The 24,415-nt window shown below is 36.0% G+C and overlaps 1 protein-coding gene across 1 annotated transcript in view; it reads right to left on the reverse strand.

Annotated features, from left to right (window-relative positions):
- The window catches only part of ADGRB3 (adhesion G protein-coupled receptor B3), a gene marked incomplete at both ends in the record, with an annotated part of 694,930 nt that overhangs the window by 375,670 nt on the left and 294,845 nt on the right, over positions 1-24,415 (reverse strand). Inside the window, 3 exons of the mRNA XM_080917177.1 lie at positions 8,556-8,750; positions 22,509-22,615; positions 22,992-23,093. Of these exons, the coding sequence (XP_080773303.1) occupies positions 8,556-8,750; positions 22,509-22,615; positions 22,992-23,093 (404 nt within the window). The remainder of the gene's footprint in view (positions 1-8,555; positions 8,751-22,508; positions 22,616-22,991; positions 23,094-24,415) is intronic.

Below are 24,415 nucleotides of genomic sequence, written 5' to 3' on the forward strand. Positions count from 1 at the left end.
CTTTAAAATTGAAATTATCATAGAAGAAAGTGAAAGCTTCAGAGCCTAAATTATACTTATTAAGACATCAAGAACTATCTACTTCCTTGTGTTCAAAAATATATAATCAACATTTGGCCCTGGTATTCTGATCTGCCCCCAAGACTAGAATGTTCTGTTATCTAATCTTATGAGGTTTAACCCAGCTGGGCCTACTAATCTCCAGGAGACCACTCCTCTGGAAGTAGATTTATTGGAGACTTGTGGAGGCATTGGATGAAATAATTATCCCCATAATGAGATAATATATTTATTCTAATCCAAAAACCCTCCCATACAGGACTGATCATCAATGTTTTGGATGCCAGAAGAGTCTAAAATTTACAGAAAAATTAGGATAAACATATACAAAATAAGTCATGCATTACCATTGCTAAGTCTTTTCTTTTCTGAGTTTTGAAATGTATAATACAAATTGCCCCGCCAATTCCTCTTCCTCTATTTTTCCTAGTCATCTGGCACAATCATGTGGTGCTCTAAGTTCCCAGGAGACATTCATTGGTGCATCCTTCCAACTACCCTTGCCCATCTCCTTGTTTAATTGGCAGATTAGTACATGAACAATGATCAGGGGATAAAAAAGGATGAATTCCAAAGAAAAATCCAGATAATGTCTCTACCCAATAATTCACAGAATTTCTAGGAGACAGAAGAACTGCAAACAATCAAATCAATTTCTCCACAAACTGGAGCCTTCTACCCAGGGACTAGGCAACTCCAACCAAAGAGTGTACATTGAGTGATACAGGACTCCATATAGATATGTAGCAGAGGATGGCCTTGTCTGACATCAATGGAAGGGAGGACCTTGGTCCTGTGGAGGCTTCATGCCTCAGTGTAGGGGGAGGCTGGAATAGTGGCTTGGGAGAGGGTGGGTAGGGGAGTACTCTCACAGAGGCAAAGGAGAGGGAGAAGAGGGAAGAAGTGGGATGGGGTTTTGGAGGGGTAACCAGAAAGAGGGATATCATTTGAAATATAAAGAATAAAAATGATTAATTGAAAGAAAGAAAGAGAAAGAGAGAAAGGAAGAAAGGAGGAAAGACGGAATCCTGAGTAGTACCAAGACTTTTTTAGGACACAAAGATCTGGATGAAAGGCTAGCCCTTACAATCGAATGAATTTGGTGATCCTGGCATAGGATGAGTCTGTTACTTGATGGTATGCAGATTATCTCAATAATTTCTTTCTCCAACTTTGTGATTTGGATGATAATGGCTCCTGTAGTGAGAATTCTGATTTCTTTAAAAAACACAGACATTAAAATAAATAAATAAATGAATAAATAAATAAATAAATAAATAAATAAATAAACCACAGGAGTATTGTAAGAATAATTCTTATTTCAATACCAGGTGTGGCACTGTTTCTGATTGTCCACAGCAGCTGAAGGCAGCATCATTTTGCCAGCTGCAGAGAGTTTCTTCAATTGCGTGATGTTTGGGATCCTGGGGACGAGTGACCTTTGTATGATCTATGTGGTACCATGTTTTATTTATGTGTATATATGCATGAGCATACATTTAGATGCACAATTGAGCACTTGAGCTTTCGTGTTCATGCACGCACTCACACACACACACACACACACACACACACACACACACACACACACACACATGTTTCACTGTGTAAATTGGCCACAGCAAAGTATAATAAAGGGCTCTCTAGTGGTCTGAAGAACAAGTGTGCTTCACAAAGAAGAGCTTAAATTGGATACCTTTTCGTAGGGAGACAAGACAATCAATGTTAGTACGACCAGTTCATAAAAATGTCGTGACCAGATTCTCAAAAAACATCCTGATCTTATATTAGACGAGGAATTGGTGATTCAGTGTCAGTTCAGTCCTTACTGCTGTTTTACAGAATCCCAGCAGTAATGACTGAACTGACACAACTGAACCTTCATATTGCATTGTAGCAATGAGGACATGCCTGGAAAGACTGAAGTGGAAACTCTATGAGGCCAAGTAAGAACTTATGTATGTTTCCAATTTTCACTTTTTTGGCACTACACTTCCTGCTAAAGGGCGAAGGTGCAAACTAAATCCTCTCTAGATAGAATAAGACTGGGGGTGAGGTCTTTTCTAAGGACTAAAAAGTTATAAATGGAGACATTCCTGTCTATGAATTAGATTGAGCCTTGTGTGTGTGTGAGAGAGAGAGAGACAGAGATTGAGAGAGAGAAAGAGAAAGAGAGAGACAGAGAGAGAGAGAAAGAGAGACAGAGAGAGAAAGAGAGAGAGAAAGAGAGAGAGGTGTATGAGACATCACATAAATTCTCCAAACATTAATATTTCTTTGATTCATTTGTTTATTAATTATTTTTACAAATATATGGGTGGTTACTATGCACTGTGCTTCAAGTGTTAGGTAAAGCTCTGAGGACATATTTTTTTTCGATAAGATTAATTTAAGTCTGAGGGCAGACAACACGAGAGCAACAGTGTCATCTGTGAAGGCTAAATAGAGATGCTCAAAAGGTTTCCAAAGGACAAAGGAGTGGTAAAATTTCAAGTCATGGATAGAAGTTGGTAAGAAGACCTTTCAGAAGAAATTATCCTTGAGCCAAACCTCCAAGAATTTATGTCAGTTGGAAAATTGTAAGGACGTGCCGTATAAAGTACATACTGTGTTCTGGTTGTTATGACCGAGTGTAGGAGCCTAGAGCAAAAGAGAAGAGAAGAAAGGGAAAAAGCACAATACTTCTGGAAGGTGGTCTTTCCTTTCAAAATTACAAAAGGGTATGATATATTATTATTCCAAGACACACAAATATATTTTTTTTTCAATTTTAGTATTGCATTTAAAGTGCAAAGCAACAAGGTTTCTTTGGAACAACAAGGTTTTCTATGGAACAGTTTCATGAATCAGCTATTTGATGTGAGAACGACAGAAGCCGGTCACGTGTATTGTTGTTGTTAATCATCACATCCAGGGTAAAGCAGAGTTTAATTGTCATGCCCGAAGATGGAAACAGCAATAACAATAATACCCCTTTATGAGAAGCTCCGTTTTTCCACATGCCATTTGATGAGGCAGGCCGTGCCTGGCGTGAACCACATTAGATTACCCTTTTGCAGAGCTGGTGAATTCTTTTCCATAATACTAACATTCACATAAAATATTTACCTTGTTATAGTGTGATGCTTCTCTTTTGTGGTGTTTCAAACTTTTGACATTAAAATTAAAGGCTAGATATTATATATACTTTGATGCTTGACATTAATATGCAGCTGCCAAGGAGAGACAGCAATGGGAGGAAATGATCATGTTTTGGAATAAACCGCATTGCTTGTTAAAAATAAATAACCACTTAAATACAGTTTGAGCTGAGGTACACAACTGATAAAGGGACCCAGAAATTGTATGCTTAAAAATTAATGACAATTATAATTTATACTTAAGATAATCAAACGATAAAGTTTGTCAAACCCCGATTATCTTAATATGATAAGGAGAAGCTCCCTGATTTTAAGGTGTAATTAAGTGTATAAATTCTATATCTTGCTTGTTCTTACCATTTTTTGACAATGGCAGTAAGCTATTTATCATAAATAATAAAAAGGACATTAATTCTAAGCACATTCTAAGAATGGTTTATGTGACAATAGTGGCACTTTAAGTAACATTAATAAACTTGGTAATATTTTACTTCGTAATCTTATTGATTCTTTAATGGGAAATCAGTATTCTGGTTTACGAAGTTGTTTAAGCAACACGGTAGAAAGGAAAGTTTCAAAAAGTAAATGAAGGGGAGAGAGAGATGGTTCTGTAGTTAAGCTTACTGGGTTTACTTCCAGAGGGTCTGTGTTCAGTTTCCAGCCCAAATATTATGGTTTGCAAACATCCATAATTCCAGTTCTAGGGCATAATATGCCTTCTCTCTTTTTCAGAAGCTGCAAATACTTGATTCACACGCCTACATGCAGGGAAAGCATGCTAACCCACAAAATGTGCAAAGACAAAATATCTTATTTATATTAAAAGCATCAAGTTCTTGTGAGCTGATGGAAGAAGGCAACAACCCTGATTACATATTTTATATACTTAGTGGTAAGTTAGTATTTCTATGGAGTTTTCATTAAAATAGTTCCATGGAGTTTTCAAATCCTGTGTTAAAGTTGTAGTGCTAAGATCGGGCTCCCAAGACTTGGTTGTCCCAGAGATGAGTCTGCACAAAAGACACTAAGTGACCGTATCCCCATGTTACTTCTGATTGGTAAATAAAGATTCCACCAGCCAATAGCTGGGCAGAAGTGACAGAGATGGGGTTTCGTTTTCACAGTCTTGTGACTGGAGAAAAACCATGAGGAAGAGAAGTTTAGGAGGAGGAAGGAGAAACTGCCATGGGTTCGGAATCAAGAGAAAATGGTCCCGTAGGCTGGCCAATTTGTGTTAAGAGCAAGCCAGAAGAAACAGTAATAACTCAGGGATAGTTTATGGATAAGAAAGAAGATTCTAATAGCATAGAGAGTAGTATCTTCAGAGATTTAGTGCTGATTAAATCTTATTGCAAATGTAAAGATTGACTGTGTTCTTTATCCAGGAAGTAAATAGTCTAAGGTACAATAGAAACCCAGTGGCAGAATTAATAGGTTTCTCTGACAATCCTGCACTGTAATAATTAAGCAAATAAGGATACAATTTAAGAGTAGAACGTGCTCATAGTGTTCAGACTGATGCAGATATCCATGGAGAGGTTTGCAGCCCTGATAAACCTGTGATAGGTGATGGTGGTATTTTTTTTTTTACATATCCAGTCATTTTTTTTTTTTTGTTCATGTCAGTGTTTCAAGACATTTCAAATAAAATGTTCTGCATTTAACTGCATTCAAAAGAATGTAACCTCTGTGTACAGTTTTAACTGATCTCTCTGTCAACGTTGGCCAGTGATTCCCAATTTTACGGGTAATAGAGCTGGAGAAGATGGAAGTCACGCAAAGGCAATTATTTTATTATTTTGATGATTAGCTTTTGTTGTAGCTACCTTAACAAATATTCATAAAGTGTGCTGTATAGCCAGAAGTCTACATGAAATTTATTCCTTGAGATGGCCCAGAAGATTCTTGAGAGACAAGATGTAATGAGATGCAGGGGAGAAGGTATAGTGGATTTCTGAAACCCACGGGACTCAGATTCATTTGCAAGGTCAAGGTAGACCAAGGCAGTCTGAAAGCAGAGGGATTAATGCCACAGAGCCAAAAACATGCAGTACAACTGGGAGGCAGTAAGTGAATAACTTGACTCAAATGATGCTCTGTGTGCTCAGAGCCTCCTGTGCCTGTGGAATCAGCATGTAATGAACACCCTTCATAGTGTACTGGATAGCAAGGTTCAGGGTTGTCCCTCAGGCAGTCTGGAAGTTCTGCTGACATATCACGAACTGTTCTGGGACCATTCATAAGAGGACAGTGTGCAACGTGGGTCCAAATTTCGATTAAGGCAAGAAGGAGGAACAAAGGCTATGGTACACAAAAATAAATAGGCTGAGATGATGAGAGGCTGGCTTAGAATAGCACCGGGGCTGTCAAAGAAGGAATGGCTGAAAGAGGATGTATAGGACAGACCCCGCCCCAGGAGAGAAAGATGAAGGAAATCTAGGCAATGTGGTAAGTATTGCTAAAAACCTAGTAATTTTCTAATGAAGAGTTCAAAATGAATGACCACTTACAGCCCAGGGTAAAATTCGTTCATACTATATTAAACCAGAAGTGCCATGCCATCAAAAATGCCCAGGAGACCTCAGACTCCGCAAGTTGAAGTTTATATAAAGTGCAGGGGATATCAAATGCAGCCATGGACCTGAGTTTACAACAAAGCAAAGAAGACAACGGGCATATGCCAATGACTTTATATTAGGTAATCAAAGAGGTATAACATTTCTGAAATACTTTGGAAAACCAAACTTTCTAATGGAATTGGGAGGCTTTATGATCAGGCACCTGAAAAGGCTTGTGATTTTTGAGCAAGAGTTGAGATAGAGTAACAGATAAAAGGAGAATTTTAGACGATGGGAGGTGTAGCAGTAAGCTGAAGAGGCACCAGGAAGGACAATTAGACAGATAGATGGCTACACCTCCTTTTGTGAAGGAAGGAGAAAGACACCAATGTGCTTATCAGTCTGCAATCTTGTAGAGAAAGGAAGAGAAGGAGAAGTAATAAAGGATCATGTCTTGGACTACAGTAAAGAACACATGTCCCAGGAAGCCTGCTCTAAGTCAAAGCAACTAATTTCATGGCCAGACAATTGGTTAAGTATTGAATGACTGAAGTACTACGCTAAGTGGCTTAATCAAAAAGTTTCCAGCATTGTCTATTGACATACACCTTTCACCAACATTTGATAGGCAGAGATATACAAGTATGTGACTTCAATACTAGCCTGGTGTATACAGTGAGTTCCAGGCCAAGGAAGGATACAAAGTTACTTTGTCTCAACAATAAACAAAAAAAAAAAAAAAAAAAAAGAAAAAAGAAAGAAAGAAATAAAGATAAAAACCACCAAAGAGAGAAAAAGAGAAATCAAAATATTCTTCCAAAGTAACCTATCAGTCTTAAGTTTTTGAACATTAGCACTAACAATTTCCAAGCCCTGTATTTTTGACAGATTAGATATTAATGTTGTGTTCAATGTCTTATAGGAACATATATTTCAGCTTTTAAAAACAATTTTTATTGTATTTGATGTCAAGAACTCCGAACACTATCTTTTTATGGCAGTACTAATAGGAATTTTTAGATGGGTAAAGATGTGTGTGGCTTACTTAATTTCTTAAAAGAATGGACTACTTTTATAAGAAAAGCAGCATCTTCGAAGTACTCAAATGATTTTCATTTTCTATCAAAAGCCTCTTCTACTATTGCCAATTGCAGGGAACTATGGGGTTGGCTGGGCCTAGCTACCTTGTGAGGCATTTGTCAGGTTTTCAGGTTTGAGTCCATGATCCCTAGGGCACAATGTGCCTTCGAGTTCCTAAGAGACTAATGTCCTCTAATGTGTTCAGGCCGCTTTGTGTTCCTTTGTATCTTCCCATGGTAGACAAGGGAGCATGGACATCTGACAGGACATTTGGTCTTGGATATTCATCTTGTGTACTTTATTCAACTTGCAACCTTCACTGTGTCCTGAGAACATAACTGTATTTATCCTGGAAATTGTCATTATATTCTGCTTCTGAGAAAGGTATAAAAAAGAGTGCTCTCAATAAAATTGTCATAGCCTCCATTGTGTTGTGGGCCTTCCAACATGGCCATATCAGGTGATGTGGCCCTGCAAGTAAGCAAAAGTGCTTAGAGCCATTAAAAAGGCAGATACTGTGATGCTGTATAGAGCTTAGCAGGGGTGATTCCTCCACACATGAACTGCCCTCTGTCTATTGGACCAGCTAAGTAATATTTACACCTCAATACAGATTAATGCTTTGATGTTATTAATGGATGGCCCCGTCACTCAAACAACTTTCCCCTGCCTACTCCATAGTTAATTATGGCAAATCCCAACAACCATCCACTGTTTTAAAAAAAAAAATCCAAAGAATAACACTCCCTTCTTCAAAAAAAAAAAAAAAAAAAAAAAAAAGGAAAAGAAAAGAAAAACACTCTTCATTTTTCCAGTGAAATGTAGAGTGAACGAGCAAAGACCTAACCTGCAATTCTGGTGAGCGAACTCTTTTTACAGTAAGCAGAATTGCATTTTTTTTTTTCTGGAAATGAAAAGATCAACCAAGTAGGAAGGTATTTTAGTCCACAGCAGAAAATGGGTTAATCTGAAATACACACTGGCCTTGCATTTAAAATGCCCTTTGTCACGTTTTAATGGTGAAGATGACATTCCTATGGGCTCTAATATGGAGGTCAATGATGTTGCTCTAAAGTTTTCCATGACAAGGTGAAAAGGGCTGCAAGGAGCTACTGAGTTTCTTATTTTCCCATCTGAAATAATTCTCCATGTGCCTTCTACTTTCAGGCAATGCCTCTCAATGCTAAATATGCTTTCTATATTTCACATAAAAAAGTCCCCAAACTAATGTTATATTACATCGTTTCTGCATCTTATAGTTTACATGCTTTCATTATACCTAATGTACTTTTAATAGTCTCCTATGGCAAGGTGGTGGTATTAAGTGTGGGAATAAAATGTCCATGATACCACCTTGAATTTGCAGTAATGCTTTTTATCCGAAGGCTCACCTTAATGCATATGCCCATTGTGTCTTTCCTTGAGCTTTAACGCGAGCCTTTTATGGCTAGAATACCAAGGTACAGCATTGTTAAGGGAATTGAGTTCACTGACAGGGTTCACATTATACACAGTAAAGATGCTTCTATGAAGCCATGAACATTCTTTCCATCCAGCCCAGCTTCCTCCAAGGAAAGTGCGCTGGAGTCTGGGGTGGGGACAGGGAGTCTGGGGTGAGGACAGGGGTTCTGGGGTGGGGACAGGGAGTCTGAGGTGAGGACAAGGAGCAAATAATAATCAGATTTATACTGTGACCTTCAGGCTTCTTCTGCCTTACCTGCACACCATCAGATGCAGGGATGTAACTTGCCCTTTTAAACGTGTCTGTCACATTTCTCAGGATTTCCACAGACACCAGAAGGTCACCTGCATAGAAATTTTTCCTCTGGGTTAAATCCAATAGTGTCTTGGTGACCTGGGACATTCCATCACCTGCCAGCATTCGCTGCCCCTTCGCAAGGTGTTCTTTAATCTGTTATAGTCAGAAGAACAGAAAACACATCAGAATCTCCATTACTATTTCTGTACATATCTTCACCGAGAAAATACATTTAAACTGTTCAGTAAACTTTAAAATAATCTAGTCATACTTGATACTATAAAACAGTAACTTTTATATATCCTGGAGTTTAACGGGTTACCAACCCACTATGCAAGAACTAATGGGAAAATTGTATATCTTGGTCAGAATTGACAGACTTCTTGCTTTCAGTTAGAATACATGTGCAATAAGTACTTTGGGGAAAACATATTTTAGTAATTGAAAATTATACATGTAACAAACCTGGGAAGTTATTTAAGAGGAAATATTAAATACTTGTAGCTTTTTCACTTAAAAATGATGTCTTAACAAACAAAAAAATTCAAAACAAAAACCCTTAGTAGTAGAAGAAACTTTGGAGATGTGTAATTTCAATTAGTTTGATGTCCAGAGAATTGGCTGTCATTCTTCACGTGCTACGGGTCTTGTAGTGCAAGCAGAGATAAGCTGTGTACACCATATAATAATGTATAAAAGGGCGGGAGAGCAAACACTCAAGAAAGGCTAACCTTTACCATAGCAACACTAAATCTGTAATTAAACTGACAAAATATGACAGCATGTACCAGAGAGATATCAAAAATATTAAATTCTATTAGCAGTGATTATCAATTTTAATTAATATACATATTCTCAAATCAATTAAATTATGGATATCAAAGTGCACTCTTTTTCTAAAAGCACAAGTTTCCTATTGATACATTTTTAAAAATTGTCAGTTTTCTAAATTCTGCATTGCTTAAAAGTATATATATATATATATATATATATATATATATATATATATATATATATATATACATATACTAATGATACTTGTGTTTGTGTATCTACTATGACTACTGTGACTCCTGTGGCATATACGAGGAGGCAAGAGGAAAGCTTGTAGAAGTTTTGTATCATTAGTAACCATGTGGGAACCAGCAATTGAACTCAGATCTTGAAGCTCGAAAGCACAAACATTGACCTCTAAGTCGTCTTGCCAGTCTTAACACCTGGAGTGTTGTCATGGATTCATTGTTCTCATCTTTGCCCAGCTGTAGTCTCGACATTAGTTCCTATAGTGTGAAACTAACATGTTTAATAATCTCGTGAGCACACACACACACACACACACACACACACACACACACAGAGAGAGAGAGAGAGAGAGAGAGAGAGAGAGAGAGAGAGAGAGAGAATTAAGCCATCAGATGGACAATGTCCCTCAGACAAGAACTCACTGGTATAGTGCAATGCCACATAACCACACTGATGTAATGCTCTCTTTCTAAACTACTGGGAAATATTTTCAATTTTCCATTTTGGTCACATGTTGCATGCTTCCTGTTATTGTGTGTAGTCACAAACACATGCGAGCACATGTGAGTATATTTAGTATATTCTATTTTATTTCTTTATCTCTCACAAAGTACTCAGGTTCATTCCTTATGTTTCTAAAGAGACAATGTTAATAAATTCCTTTTTTGTACTTTCTCTTTTACTATGACATTCTAATCATATTGGATGTCTATCATTTCTTGTTCACCTTTCTGTAATTTTAATGTCAGTTTTTATGGCATAAAACCAACCTATTCAGTCATAACACGCACACATGAATACACACACACAGTTTGACAATGTCCCTCAGACAAGAGTTTATTGGTATACCACAATACAATTTTTTTTGTCTCAGTCATAGGATATAGTACAGCAAAGATTCATCAAAGTGGGTTCAATTGTTATGCACTAAATATACTTCTACAGTCTAATGCAACCCAAACAACTTCAGAGTTAAGATAGCCCAGAGTCTGAAGTATACACCCTTTCATTAATAGGACATAGTTTACAACCTCTCCAAACACGTCTATGTAGTAAAGGTCTTTAAGAAACATTTTATTAGTTCAAGTGAACTGATAGGAACCTGAGATGAATGGCTGCAGAAATTATACAATTTTCTTCATCATGAGCTGAGTACCTCATGGTAGAACACAAGACTTTGTAGCATCTTTACCCTAGTTTTCTGTAGCCTAGTAACTCATCTTTTCCTTTTCCACATGGGCAGAAGAATGCACCCCTCTTTTGGGACCTTTTCATTTGCTTTCTCTCTGTCTGAACTACTGTGTCTTTTTTGGTGACCTCAGAAAGCTCCTTCAAAGCTGGCTTCTTGTGCTTCCCAATCACCTCATCTTAATGAAATATGTCTAACTTTCATTTGGTTGACTGTTACAATTTTGTCATTGAGATGACTTCATTCATCAGATACTGAACAAATGAATTAAATGGTTGAATGAATGCTTGCTCTATATGTTCCCAACATCATTAGATATAGGAGTAGACCCGAAAAAATAGAAGTCATTGTACCTGATTTCTAGACACTGTTAACAAGTACTTGTATCAACAGCATTAGCCAAATCTATAGCATGTGATAATTAAGCCTCCTAACTTACAGAGGGTTACATACATATTGTGTAGACTGAAAAGTGTGTCACAGTATAGGAGGTATAGAACATTTTCAAAGGGTACAGTGTGAATGGAACCTAGCCTGAAAATGTTACAAGTTCCGGCTTCAATATTGTACCAACATGTGCAATTCAGAGGGGGCAAAGGACATAGATTTCTCTTCTCCTGGAACAGAATCACAATGGCTACTATCGTGAATGACGCCTGACTGCCTTCCTCTGTTATTTCACACTCTGTGATGTGTCTGGAGAAGATGTGTCTGCCATAGATCTGGGTGTTTCCCCTCAAGAAGAAACATCCTCCCAAAATGAGTTTGAACTTTTAAGAATAAAGCATTCGGGCATGAATTCAGTTCGCAGTAGAAACAGTTATAGAAGGTGCTGGTTGAACCATCTATTCAGAGGTAGGAAAGCCAGCATTTTTCATCTGTGTTAGCAACACTTCTAGCCTGAGTCAGGATTAAATTAGCATCGTTGTCATCTGACAGCTGCTTAGCAGGCTTAGGTGGAATGAGCGTTGCTTGGTCCAGTCCTTAACAAACAGTTACTCAGATCATTCTGGCTCTCAGAATTGGCAATAATTGGCATCTTTCCTGACACTGTTACTAAAAAATTCCCAGGGCAAATACTTGAAATACTTTTCCATTCCGGTGCAGACAATTCATAGTGTTGACATTGAGAATAAAGAGTGCTCAGAGAGACGCAGTCTGTCCAGCACATGTGAAATTGCAAGGCATTTTCTAGTTTATTGATCGTGAGCACGCCAGGCAACCATTCTTAGAAATCCTTCTCTCGACAGTGTTTCTAGAACAGCTGCAGTTCTAAAACCTGTCCTGTAATTGTGAGTCTGCCACTTGTTACTTAGAAGGATTGGAAAGATTCCCGTTTTCTAGGATCCTTTGATTTGTCTGTAAAACTGAGAGACAGCCCCATTGTGGTGACTGTGTTAATAGGCTGCACTTCTCTGGGACTCTGTTTCCAGTTCTCTGTGATTAGATAATGCAAACTGGTCTAGACCTGGTCTCTTACATCCAGTTCAGCAATTATTTCTTTAACTGGTTTTAACTGGTCATTTACTCTAATTATTGATTACAGTGAGGAGATGTTCTTTTACATCGTACTTTGAATCTAAAATCCCTCTTTCCTACTCCTGTTCAAGAGTACTTTACCTAGCTCATGCTGGTATTTTGAGAGGTACTGGAAATTTTTAGAAGGCTTTAGAAGCCTCAGTGAAATGTAGTTTTAGAAATGTCTCTGAGAATGTGTTTGGGGAATTTCTGGTCACTGGCACATCCCTGTCTGCATTCTTGAATTTCTTTTTACTACAGGATGGGAACACTTGCTGTGTCTTGAATTCCCAGTCATAATCCTGAAGTGCATCTCTTGGCAATCATACCAGACATCCATGGGAAGAAACTGTGAGGCAGGAGACTTTCTTCCTGCAAGATGATGCTTCTTCAGATATTTGTCAGAGGAAGGAAAAGCTCAATAACATATTAATAGGTATTATGCTTAATTTTTTCATCCTTTTCTGTTATCTAACCATAATTTCTATTTTCCACTCATCCTTCCTTTTAGACAAATATCCTTTTTTGTTCATATATGCATCACTATCTCTCCTGAGTTCTACATGTGCTGGGTTTTTACTTGTAGGATGTAGCTAATACAATGGGTAGTTCTTATAAACCCCTGGATTGTTCTCATCCTTTGGTGTGTGAAGTAGACCACTTGCAGGTATGTTTCTCCAGCAGTGGAAACCTTGGGCAGTTCCTGGATCTTATTTCGATTCTTGTTGACTATCAAGTAAATTCGATTTGTTTTCAGAGGACACTGTCAAAAAAACAAAGTGGCAGCCAACAGATTGAGAAAAGATCTTTACCAATACCACATCTGAGGTCTAATATCCAATATATATATATATAAAAAAAAAACTCAAGAAGTTAGACTCAAGAGAATCAAACAACTCTATTTAAAAATGGGGTACAGAGCTAAGATCTTCTCAACTGAGGAATATCAAATGGCTGAGAAGCACCTAAGGAATTCTCGACATCCCTAGTTATCAGGGAAATGCAAATCTAAACAATCCTGTGATTCAACCTCACATAAGTCAGAATGGCTAAGATCAAAAACTCAGGTGACAGCATATGCTGGCAAGGATTCAGAGAAAGAGGAACAGTCCTCCACTGTTGGTGGGGATGTAAGCTGGTACAACCACTCTGAAAATCAGTCTGGTGGTTCCTCAGAAAATTGGATATAGTATTATCTGAAGACCCTGTTATTCAACTTCTGGGCATATACCCCAGAGATGCTCCAACATACAATAAGGACACATGCTCCACCATGTTCACAGCAGCCTTATTTATAATAGCCAGAAGCTGGAAAGAACTCAGATGTCCTTCAGTAAATGAATTGATACAGAAATTTTGGTGTATTTACATAATGGAGTACTACTCAGCGTGACCACTGAAAGTTGGCTTTGTGTAACCCACAAATCCCAAATACCTGTTAATCTTCTAGTGTGATACTATCCAAAATTTCCCACTTCCAATTTCCATAAGACATTACCTGAATCTTGTCTTTGCTTCCTGACTTAATCTCTTCCCTAATTTCACATTCTGTTGCCAAGCTGTCTGGATAAAATTGTTACATTTTATTTCTGCTTCATGAAATGTATTGAGATAAGAGTAATCATGACATGATCTCTACCTTGACGCCTCCTGGAAGTGATCTCCATCTGCCTTACATCATTGTCATATTTTTGTATTATCTCATTTATTCTACTAGACTCTGACCTCCTGAAGACTTGCAGCACACAGTCATCTTTGAGCACCCCATAATCTCTGCTATGTATTCTGTTACACAGACCTGTTTGTTCAACATGCCTGCTAAATCAAAGAGAGACTAGAGAAAGATTTCCCTTTTCTCTGCACAACTATGCCATATAAACATTTCAAATTAAGGATGGCAGTCAATAACCATTCAGTGCAGAGATATGTAATACTGAAAAGCATTTATGTGACAGAATTGATTTTTAGAAATAATATTCCTGAGAGAGGAACACACCAATTGGTTATCCAATACCCAATAATTTGAAAACATATACATATAAGTAATATTAGACAGACTGAGCAGGTTGTATTTATGTATTTACACACACATGTATACATATATTGTATATTTGTATATGTGTATATATATGTGAATATGTGTGTATATAATACAACAACAATTAATGCGAAAAAAGGGCCATAAATTTCAAAGGTAGGAAGAAGTTGTATATGGGAGGCTTTAGAGAAACGAAACAGAATGAAGGCAATATTGTAATTTTAAAGCCAAAAATAGTAGACATAAATTTATTTTTAAAAGAAAACCACAGAAGTGATTAGACTGGAAATTTTGGAATTTGGAATTTTGATTTTGAAAATTATGTGTCTAGAGTTATAGTTATTTACTTTCAATCTTTTAAAAATAAATATAACAAAAATGTTATACAATTTACCAGGTACTTTCTACATGAACAGTATGAGACTTGAAATGTTTTATGTGATATTTAAGTTTTAACATGATCCTCCTAGTTACCATAGATATCCATAGTTCTACATGTAGACAGCAGAACCTACTCAGATTAGCTGTCTTTCAGGACTTAGAATTCCTAAATAGTGCTGATACCAAGAATGTCATGAAAGCAGTCTGAGTCAAATTATCTCTGAGTTATTATCATGATTAACTTATAATACATTTTCATCAAAAATTACCAAAACTATTTAACTATTCTAATTTTTCACATTTTAAAAAGTTTAAATATATGTTTTTCATGATGAACAACATAAGACGTATAGAACTTTAAGAAATCTACAATATTGTTGAGGTACTTCTAAATATTTAAACAGTAGTAACAGTTTTGAAATATAATGTGTAATTACTCTTAAAACTATTTGTCAAGAAGAGTTTGGTTTATTCAAATAATAATTCAAATGATAATTTTGTGACTTTAGTATTACTTTATAAAATGATAAACATCAGTAATTATTCTTGTTGAGATTACAACAATGAGAGCGATTTCTTCAAGGGAAAAATCTAAAAGTTTTAGAAATAGGATAGCCTATAAAAATGTTGGGATTTATAGTTCTGAAATAATCCTCCTTGCTTTCTATAAGGAGAGCAGTGGTGCATGCTTGTCATGGTTTATAGAGTGAGCAAGTTTCTACAGTAAAGTCTTTTACTCCATCTTCCATTTCATGCAGCCCACCACCTGTTTCTGTGTCAATACTTAAAAAAAAATAAAACTAACATAGCTGCTGTTCCATCAGCAAACCTACCATCCATTTGTAAGGTATATTAAAGGTTCTCAGAGCTCTGAGAGACTTCAATTAAAACATGAAACTTCTTTTCATAAAACAATCATTGGATTATATGTCTTTTAATTCATTTAACTACTTGCCATATTTTAAAGATCACAGTCATTCACTTGATAGCGCTGTTAAGTGACTTGGCTATCTTTTGGGCTTCTCATAATATGATTTCCTAAGTTTTAGTATCTAAATGCTAAGGAGTTGGGACGAATGTTTCTAGAATACTGATATATATCAGTGATGTTGCAGAGTGGATACTTGCTCCCAAGTCTAATATAATCCAAGTTATTTCCTGGAGACCCATGTTTTAGAGAGAATGAACATCTGCATGTTTTCCTATGACCTTCACATATGATTCAGCTGGTAAAAGAACTTTAAGTAGCCACTGACAGATTGGAAGTCAAGAAGATATCTGGATCACTGAGTGAGAACGCCATGCTAGGCACAAATAGATTTTCTATTTCCACAAATCTAACAGGATATGTATACATTGGCTGCCCATCCAAAGCCTGAAGGTAGATAATGAGAGAAGGGAGAATAACCAGATGATAAGTGCTCCTAAAGGTCTATGTTCAAAAGGGTTGTGCCTTAGCCCATAGCACCATTAGGAGCAGATAGAAGCATAGAAGAAGGAATGGAGGTGCAAGGAACCTTGATCATTAATCGTATGCATTTTAAAGATTTATAACAGGACTATACATAGCCACTATATAAAGTGTGATAGACTATTTACATTCGCCTACCAAAATGTACTACTTTATCATAGGTCACAAACCAAATGTCCAAACAACTATGGACTGCCCCTAGGTAGTATAAGTACACCTTTGCTCATTTTATTTTGCTACCTCTAGTCTTCTTTAATACACACTTTTACTAAAACGTCAAATGTCTTGTCTAACCTTAACCCATGATTGGAACAAAAGCATAATCCTTGAATATATTAGAATAACAAGGAAAGGGTATATGGGGTATCCTTGTAGAAGGGTAGATACGGTAATTAAGAGGTAACTGGATTATACATTTTTCCATGCCCTCAGAGCTAACAGGATAGCTGCACATAGGCTATCAATCTAAATGCTGCAAGTGAAATAATGAAAAAAAGAAATTAAACAGATGAAACGTGCTCTTGAAAGGTCCATGTTTGGAGGCTTGGTCCCTAACCCACAGCACAATTGGGAGCAGACAGAAGTATTAGGAGGGGAAATCTAGGTGCAAACAGGCACCAGTAAAGGGTCATGTGTGGAATATTTAGTGCACAGCAGGTGCACATAATAATTGAAAGGTAATAAGATTATTGTACTTGATCTTTTCTGTGGATACATTCATGGATGGAGAGAACTTTGGGAGTTGGCAAAAGATGTGACTAAAGTGGGAGGAACAGTTTGGTAGGATACTACTTTGACAAGTATCTGATCTCTAGGATTCTCTCCTGTGTCACTTTCTGTGTTGGGGTCTCTATAAGGTGAAAAACTCCTTTTCATCTTCATTCTAATATGCCTATGAATTATCCTAGCAAGGGGCCACCCAGGAAATGAAAGCATTGAAACCATGAGTGCAGATGAATATTGTTTCTCATTGACAAAGATTTATCACAGTGGTAGAAAGCTAATCATTACAGGATAGAATACTGTGTCTTGAACAGAGCATGGTCTTATATTGATGAACTGACCAACATTCCATAAAAACATGTCAGATATACAAAGAGGCCAGAAATTTTTCTTGTAAGAATGGAGAAAGGAAAGGTAAAAAGAGAAACAAGACAGACACAAAGTCTTCAGATACTGGAGCTAGATGATAGGAAACCTAAATTAATTAGGTATTACTAAAATGCTGAAGAAATTAGAGAAAGAAGTAAACAAAAAAAGTTTGCCTGTTTCATTACATATATATTAAAATATATTTCAAGTTAGGTCCATTGAATGTTCTTTTGTATAATTTTACTGAAACATAGCCATTTCAATTTTTATATACTATTTGTTACCATGAAGCAGAATTTTTGGTTTTAACAGAATCTAAATGGTGTATCATGGTAGTTGGAATGGGAAGGGCCACCACAGGCTCACAGATTTGAATGTTTGACCACTGGAAAGTAGTACTTCTTGAGAGGATTAGAAGATGTGATCTTGTTGGAAGAAATGTGTTGCTGGGAATAGGCTGTGAGGTTTTAAAGAGCCTAAAACATGTTCAGTAGCTTTCTCTATGTGCAGCCTACATATCAGGAGGTAGAACTCCCAGATACTTCTCTAAAACCATGTCTACCTGTGTGCTGACATGCTTCTCTTTATGATGATAACCAACTAAGCCTCTGAAACTGCAAGCTGGTACCAATGAAGTGCTGACTTTTGTAATAGTTCCCGTGGGCATGGTATCTCTTCACAGCAACAGAACACTGACTAAGATATGTATAAGTTCTGCCATATATATTTTATCAATTGCTTACTTTTTGCCAAACAAACTTTTGCTCTACAGTAACCTACAAGGGATTTTATTATTTCCTTTCCCTCAATACAAAAGTAATAACATATTAGATTAATAGTCCTTTAGGTGATGTACTGAAAATTTGTGCAGTGAAGTGATTGGTAAGATTGTGACAGGTTTTTGTGGGGATGGGAATTGTGGCAATGGATAAAAATTCATCTGTAGACAAGAAGGCAAAATCTATTCTCATGTTCTCTTTTATACCGCCTTCCCCTGTCTTGGTTTCTCTTTTTGTCTGCCCCCTTTCGTCTCTATAGCTCTATTTTTAAAATGCCATCCTTAAATCAAGACTCAACCTCTTTGATAATCTCTAACCAGAAAGTATAACTTTGAAAGATTAGATAAATTCTAATTTCGATGTCTGTGTGTTTTATCTGAATTTGGTACAGAATTATAAGAGAAAAAGTCTATACCAATTACTCCTATTTCTGTATATATATCTTTCACTAAAACAATATTGCTTGTCTTTCCCAGCCCTTTCATGCCTCATTCACTTTTAACAGGGAAAGGAACGTGACAAACCTGCCTGATGAATTAAGGAGAAAGCCTTGGCAAGCATGCTCTGATTTCCCTTGCTTTAAGATTTATTTCCTTGCAGGGACATATGTTCTGACATATCCATAAAGAATTTCCCTTCAGGTAAGTGTGTGAGTGTGTGTGTGTGTGTGTGTGTGTGTGTGTGTGTGTGTCTGTGTTTGTGATTGTGTGTGTATACGTGTATATGTCTATGGGAGAAGAAGAGTTTGAAAATGAAAGTTGGATGCATGTATCTTTGTTTGGAAAGTTTAAACAAACAACATTTTAATAATTGGGTTTAACTATAACTCATAAGGTTTCCAAACAAACTTCCCAGACATTAGTTGGTATGAGTTGTTCTATAATGACCATAGAATTTCATAATATAATGATACCAATCACTCCATATTTCTATAAGTTTATCAGACAGAAAACTCCATTTATTGTGATATAAATTATTTTCAAATGATTAATAATCACAAAGAAAATGGATACATCAGAACTCTTAGATAGCCAGTAGCTTACTATAAATAAGAAAATAACATTTTTTATTGGACAGTTGATACTATCTATGCTCAACACTGTGTTCTACATTAGGGAAATAAAGACTGAAATCATATGGTTCTTACCATTAAATAACTCAGACTAATGGTTCAGCATGATTGATCACTAATTTTATACTTTTATCTGATTAATGACCCAATTTTGTTTGTTTTAACTAGTTTATATTTGAGAGTTCCCAAGACATATTCAGCTACTGCTTATAAATAAGAAAATTACATTTTAAAATTAGCCTTTGGCTGCTTATTTATGAAACAAATATACTGTGCCTATGTGTGTTTGCAACATATACTGTAATTTATATATTAAAAGGTTAGAAAATATCAGCTTATTTATTTTAAATAAGCTCCTGCAGTATACTATAAAAAACTGATTGGAATTTAATTAGTCTTGTAAATATAAAAAAGTAAGAAAAATCTATCAAAGACTAAATATTGAAGCCATAAACTCAATGCCATCTCTAGAGTAATTGTGATTTATGGAAGTCTCAGTTGTTTTAAATCATAAGCACTACTGAGCTTTGTGTTTCAAAGTTGGGCTTGGGGCACAACTGGAGTGTGATACTTCAAAGAACTTGATCTCCCTTCTATCTCTCACTGACATTCCCGACTCTGGATAATGAGGCTGACTGTAAGACAGGTGCCATTTAAAACAGAAACTGATCTTCAATTTTATACAATCTGAATATGTTAAGATGAAGGTCATGATACATCATCAAACCCGAGGTTGTGTACATATGTATCTTCAGTTTTATGTTTTCATATATGTAGATTGTATATTTATATATGTACACCAATGATTATCTCATAATATATACATATATATAATCATAACTTTGAGTCTAATACTGGCAATATCAATTGTTCTCTGCTGTCTCCTTTCAAAGTTTTCTTTATTATCTACTTGAAAATGACCATAGGTCATCTTTGAGGACATGATGCACAGAACTCTATAGTCTAGAACAGATAGTTTCTAATAAAATCCCAGACAGTTGTAGGGCTTTAAGAAGAGAGAATGGGCCTTGGAACATTCATGCCTGGGATGTTATTTTGACTCTTCACCTCACCTAAGTAGACTGCATTGTTAAGATCTTCACTTTCTGTACTAAGAAGGAAGAATCAACCCACAGTTGATGTTGCCCCCTTAACAAGGATCTGTGCACATCAGGTGGGTATTAACCTTTTCAAAAATTTTTATTTATTTTATATGAACTCACCATTGCTGTCCTCAGACACACCAGAAGAGGGCATCAGATTCCATTACAGATGGTTATGTACCATGTGGTTGCTAGGAATTGAACTCAGGACCTCTGGAAGGAAGAGCAGCCAGTGCTCTTAACTACTGAGCCATCTCTCCTACCTGGCTAATAGTTTTATAAGTATGCAGTTTTTAGAGGATCTACAATTTGAGCTTTCATTATCTTTGTTTTATAGAGTATATCTATGTTTATTCCTTATTGACAACATTCAAAGAATGCAAACTTATTCATTATTCCACACAAAAATACCAACAGCAGAAACTTTCTAGGGAAAAAGTAATTTTCATTCTTAACTGGTTCATAAGGATACACTTAATATTTATTTGATTTCTGCAATGTTATATTCATAACCACATTAAGAATTGTATTTAGATATATTTAGCTTTTTTAAAAGAGTAGGTGATATACTGAATTGGTAAACAATACCCTAAAGTGTATGATACACTGAGAAATATCCTCAATATTATGAAACAAAAGCAAAAAAACCCCAAATAGATAAAAATAAAAAGAAACAAAAATGAAGTTGATTACAGTAGTTTGTCTAACATTAGAAAGGGATATATCACATAAAATTGATATGTTTTGTTTATCATTTTGAAATATAGTAGCTTGAATCAGTGATAAATGTTTTTAAAAGACAGTTTAATATTATGTTCACATATTTAATGTGTCATAAAATTAATGTATATAGTCTATCCTCTCATTATGTATAAAAGTACATACATGTATGTACATATTACACTTAAATTTTTCAAAACCAAATGTTATCTAATCCACATTTACACATCAAATTAGCAACAGAAATTACAATTATTTGGTTATATAGAACATATAAAATTGTGTATTTCTGTAATATATTTATGTAACATATAAATGTATATTTATGAAGAAATAAACATTTATATAGTATAAAAATGTATATTTATGACAAAATAAAACCTCATGTAGTCAAATAATGTCATTGATGTATACATATAAACACATTTGTATGCACAATGGTCTAAATAAGACTACTTTTATATAATCATTAATTACATCATTAATTACTAATTTGATATATGAATGCAATGCATTAGATAGCCTTTGAATTTTGTCTTTCTAAAAGGAGTGTTTTGTTTTCCTGGCAATTAAAAAGCACCGATTCTATTAGTTGGTGGGGTTATTGCATAAACCGCCCTTTTGACCCATAAGCAAGAATATGGTCACCATGTAGGAACATAGACAATGAGAAGATAAAACAAGACTAAGTCCAGTAAGGCATGGAGTCTCTCAGCACCACTGCGATTGGTTCCTTTATGCTTTCTGTTCTCTGCATCGTCCACCTTGCCTGTGTGTGGAGGAGTTCATGTGTGCTGGGATGGAGAGGCAACGTCCTCTGAATAATGACAATGACTTGCACTTGAACAAGACTAAACAGAACTTAATTGTATTCAAAGAATTCTGCACCATTGGCCTAAGATTATCCTCTGGGCGCATTTCATAAGGAACTAGAATTTAAAATACAGAAATGTGATTGCTATTTTGAATACCATTTCCTGTGACTAATTCAATGGTTTCTGGGGAGGAAAAAGTCATTTTTGGAAAATCTGGCCATATTATCTTTTGTGAGCAATTAAGCTTCGATGGCGCAAGGAACTGTCACTTTGTGTTTCAGACTGCACGAAAAATTTGATATCTAAGTAACACAGTTTTGCCCTTCTCCAATTACTGCCAAGTGAAAGACATCTAATTTAAAAATGCATAGTGTTTTGAAATAATCATGTAGTATTTAATGAAGACTTGAACCAATCATGACACATAGCTGAGCAAGCGCATGTAAATCGGAGAAAGATTTTGCTTGGGCCTCTCTCCCATCAGACCAAGAATATTTTCATTTCAATTGCCAGGATCCATAAAAACCCAAGCTCGAGGAACAAAACAATTTAGATCAGGCTCACAGAAATCACGTCCCTTTTTTTTCCTTGGGGCATTTTTTCAGAGGTTTTTTTACTGATTTGATTATACAACAGAAGGTTAAATTCTCACATAGTGATCATTAGGAGAAAATAAACGGAGCAAGTACTAAAGCTGGCTTTGCACCTACTGAATGCTGCAAGTGTCTGTACTCATTGGATATGCATCTTGCAAAGCTCGGCTGTTCCCAGGAGGCCACTCCATGAAGACTGAGAGAGCAGCGTCTGCTAGCGGTGCCTGTGTGTCACAAAGAACAGAGAGAAGCTTTATAGTAGGAAGCTGGAAGGCATAGCATTGGGAGGCAGACTGCAAACTGGTTTATGCGATTTCCTTTTGCTTTAGGAAACATTCACATGAAAAATCGTTGTGGATTTTTTTTTTAATTTTATTTTTTAAAAATTCAAGAGTCATACCGAGAAAGCTATGCATCAACATTTTTGAAATCTCTTCATTGACTCCATTTATGAAGCAGGGTGCTAACACTGTCTTAACTGCTTATTGGACTATTTATTTATAGAATACAGACAAAGGCAGGATGCTCTAAGCAAATATAGATAGCATGCATTTCTGGGATGTAAGCATTAGCTGGGTTGGGCGTGCCATCTCACTGTACCTGTGGCATTCAGCGGACATTGATTGAATGCTAGGTCACCTGCAGGAGTTCTTTTCCACACCATTGATATAAGATAATCCTCTGGGCATATTTCATAAGGTGCTGGAATTTAAGATATAGAAATGTGAACGTCAGCAGCGGTTATGCCTTCAAATGTTGGCAATAACTTTCCTCAAATGCATCTAAATGTAGAATTCTTTCCCTTCTGCAAAGAATAGCATTTAAAGACATGTTAGAAATGTGCTTTTAAAGAAACCACCAAATATCCTTGAATAGTCTCCCAACCCCCACAGTTCTCTTAAAGGCTTCATAAAGTACATGCTTCTATTGATATGCCCATGGGGATATTAAAAAAAGGAACACATTCAAATATATTGATCAACAATCTTTCAAAATTCATTGAACCTTTAGATGTTGATTTTTCAACTAACCAGTTCTGTTTGGAAATTGTTAAATGGCACTAAGAAACACACACACACACACACACACACACACACACAGACACACACACACTAATCAAGCAGAAGTGAGAGCTGCTCTACCTCTGAGCTGTATCCACAGGCCAAGTTATAAAAACATATTGATTTGATCTTTATGTCATACTGATTTTGTAATCTCAATTTATTTACAGGTTAAATACTCATAATAAAAAATTTAAGAATAATATACAACTGAATTACAGTTTTAATTATTTCTTTTATCTTTTGAGATTCTATTACCCCCTTTCTTTTCTCTATCGAAACCTTGAATGTTGTTCTTTTTTCATTAATTGTTATCTATATTGGTCTATCTATCTATCTATCTATCTATCTATCTATCTATCTATCTATCTATCTGTCTGTCTGTCTGTCTGTCTATATTCTATGTATATAGAATACCACAACATTATACATTTTACCTCAGAACTTACAAACCCACTTTATATTTCTATATTGCACTGATCAAAAATGCAATTTCATGCATTAGATCTTGACATTGTATTGTATCTCCAAAGTGTGTTAAATTTGAATTGCACATGTTATTCACATGTCAACACATTTCTGTACCCTTTACAGATAAGACAGTGAGGCTACATGGGAAGGGTTCCCCTGTAGACATGTGGGGGGCATCAGTAAAAAGTTGGATCTTAGAGTTCCAACTCCTCAGTAGCTTGTCTTGGGCATCCCAAATACCTTCATCATTGCTTTGAAGCATTCAAGATACTCTTCTGCATCTGAAATAGAGAATCGGTATTTCTTCTAGATTCTCACTAATGCACACATGCTACTGTTTGCATTCTATGAGGTGTTTGCATCATAGATGACTCAGTGGCTAATATTTTTATTCAGTCTGTTCTTTATTACTACCTTCTTCACCTAACAAACGTTTTGCCACCATATATAATATGCTCATCGCAGTCTGAACTCACTGGATTTCTCCTGCAG

Source organism: Micromys minutus (assembly GCF_963924665.1).
Source record: "Micromys minutus genome assembly, chromosome: 5".
NCBI lineage: Eukaryota > Metazoa > Chordata > Mammalia > Rodentia > Muridae > Micromys > Micromys minutus.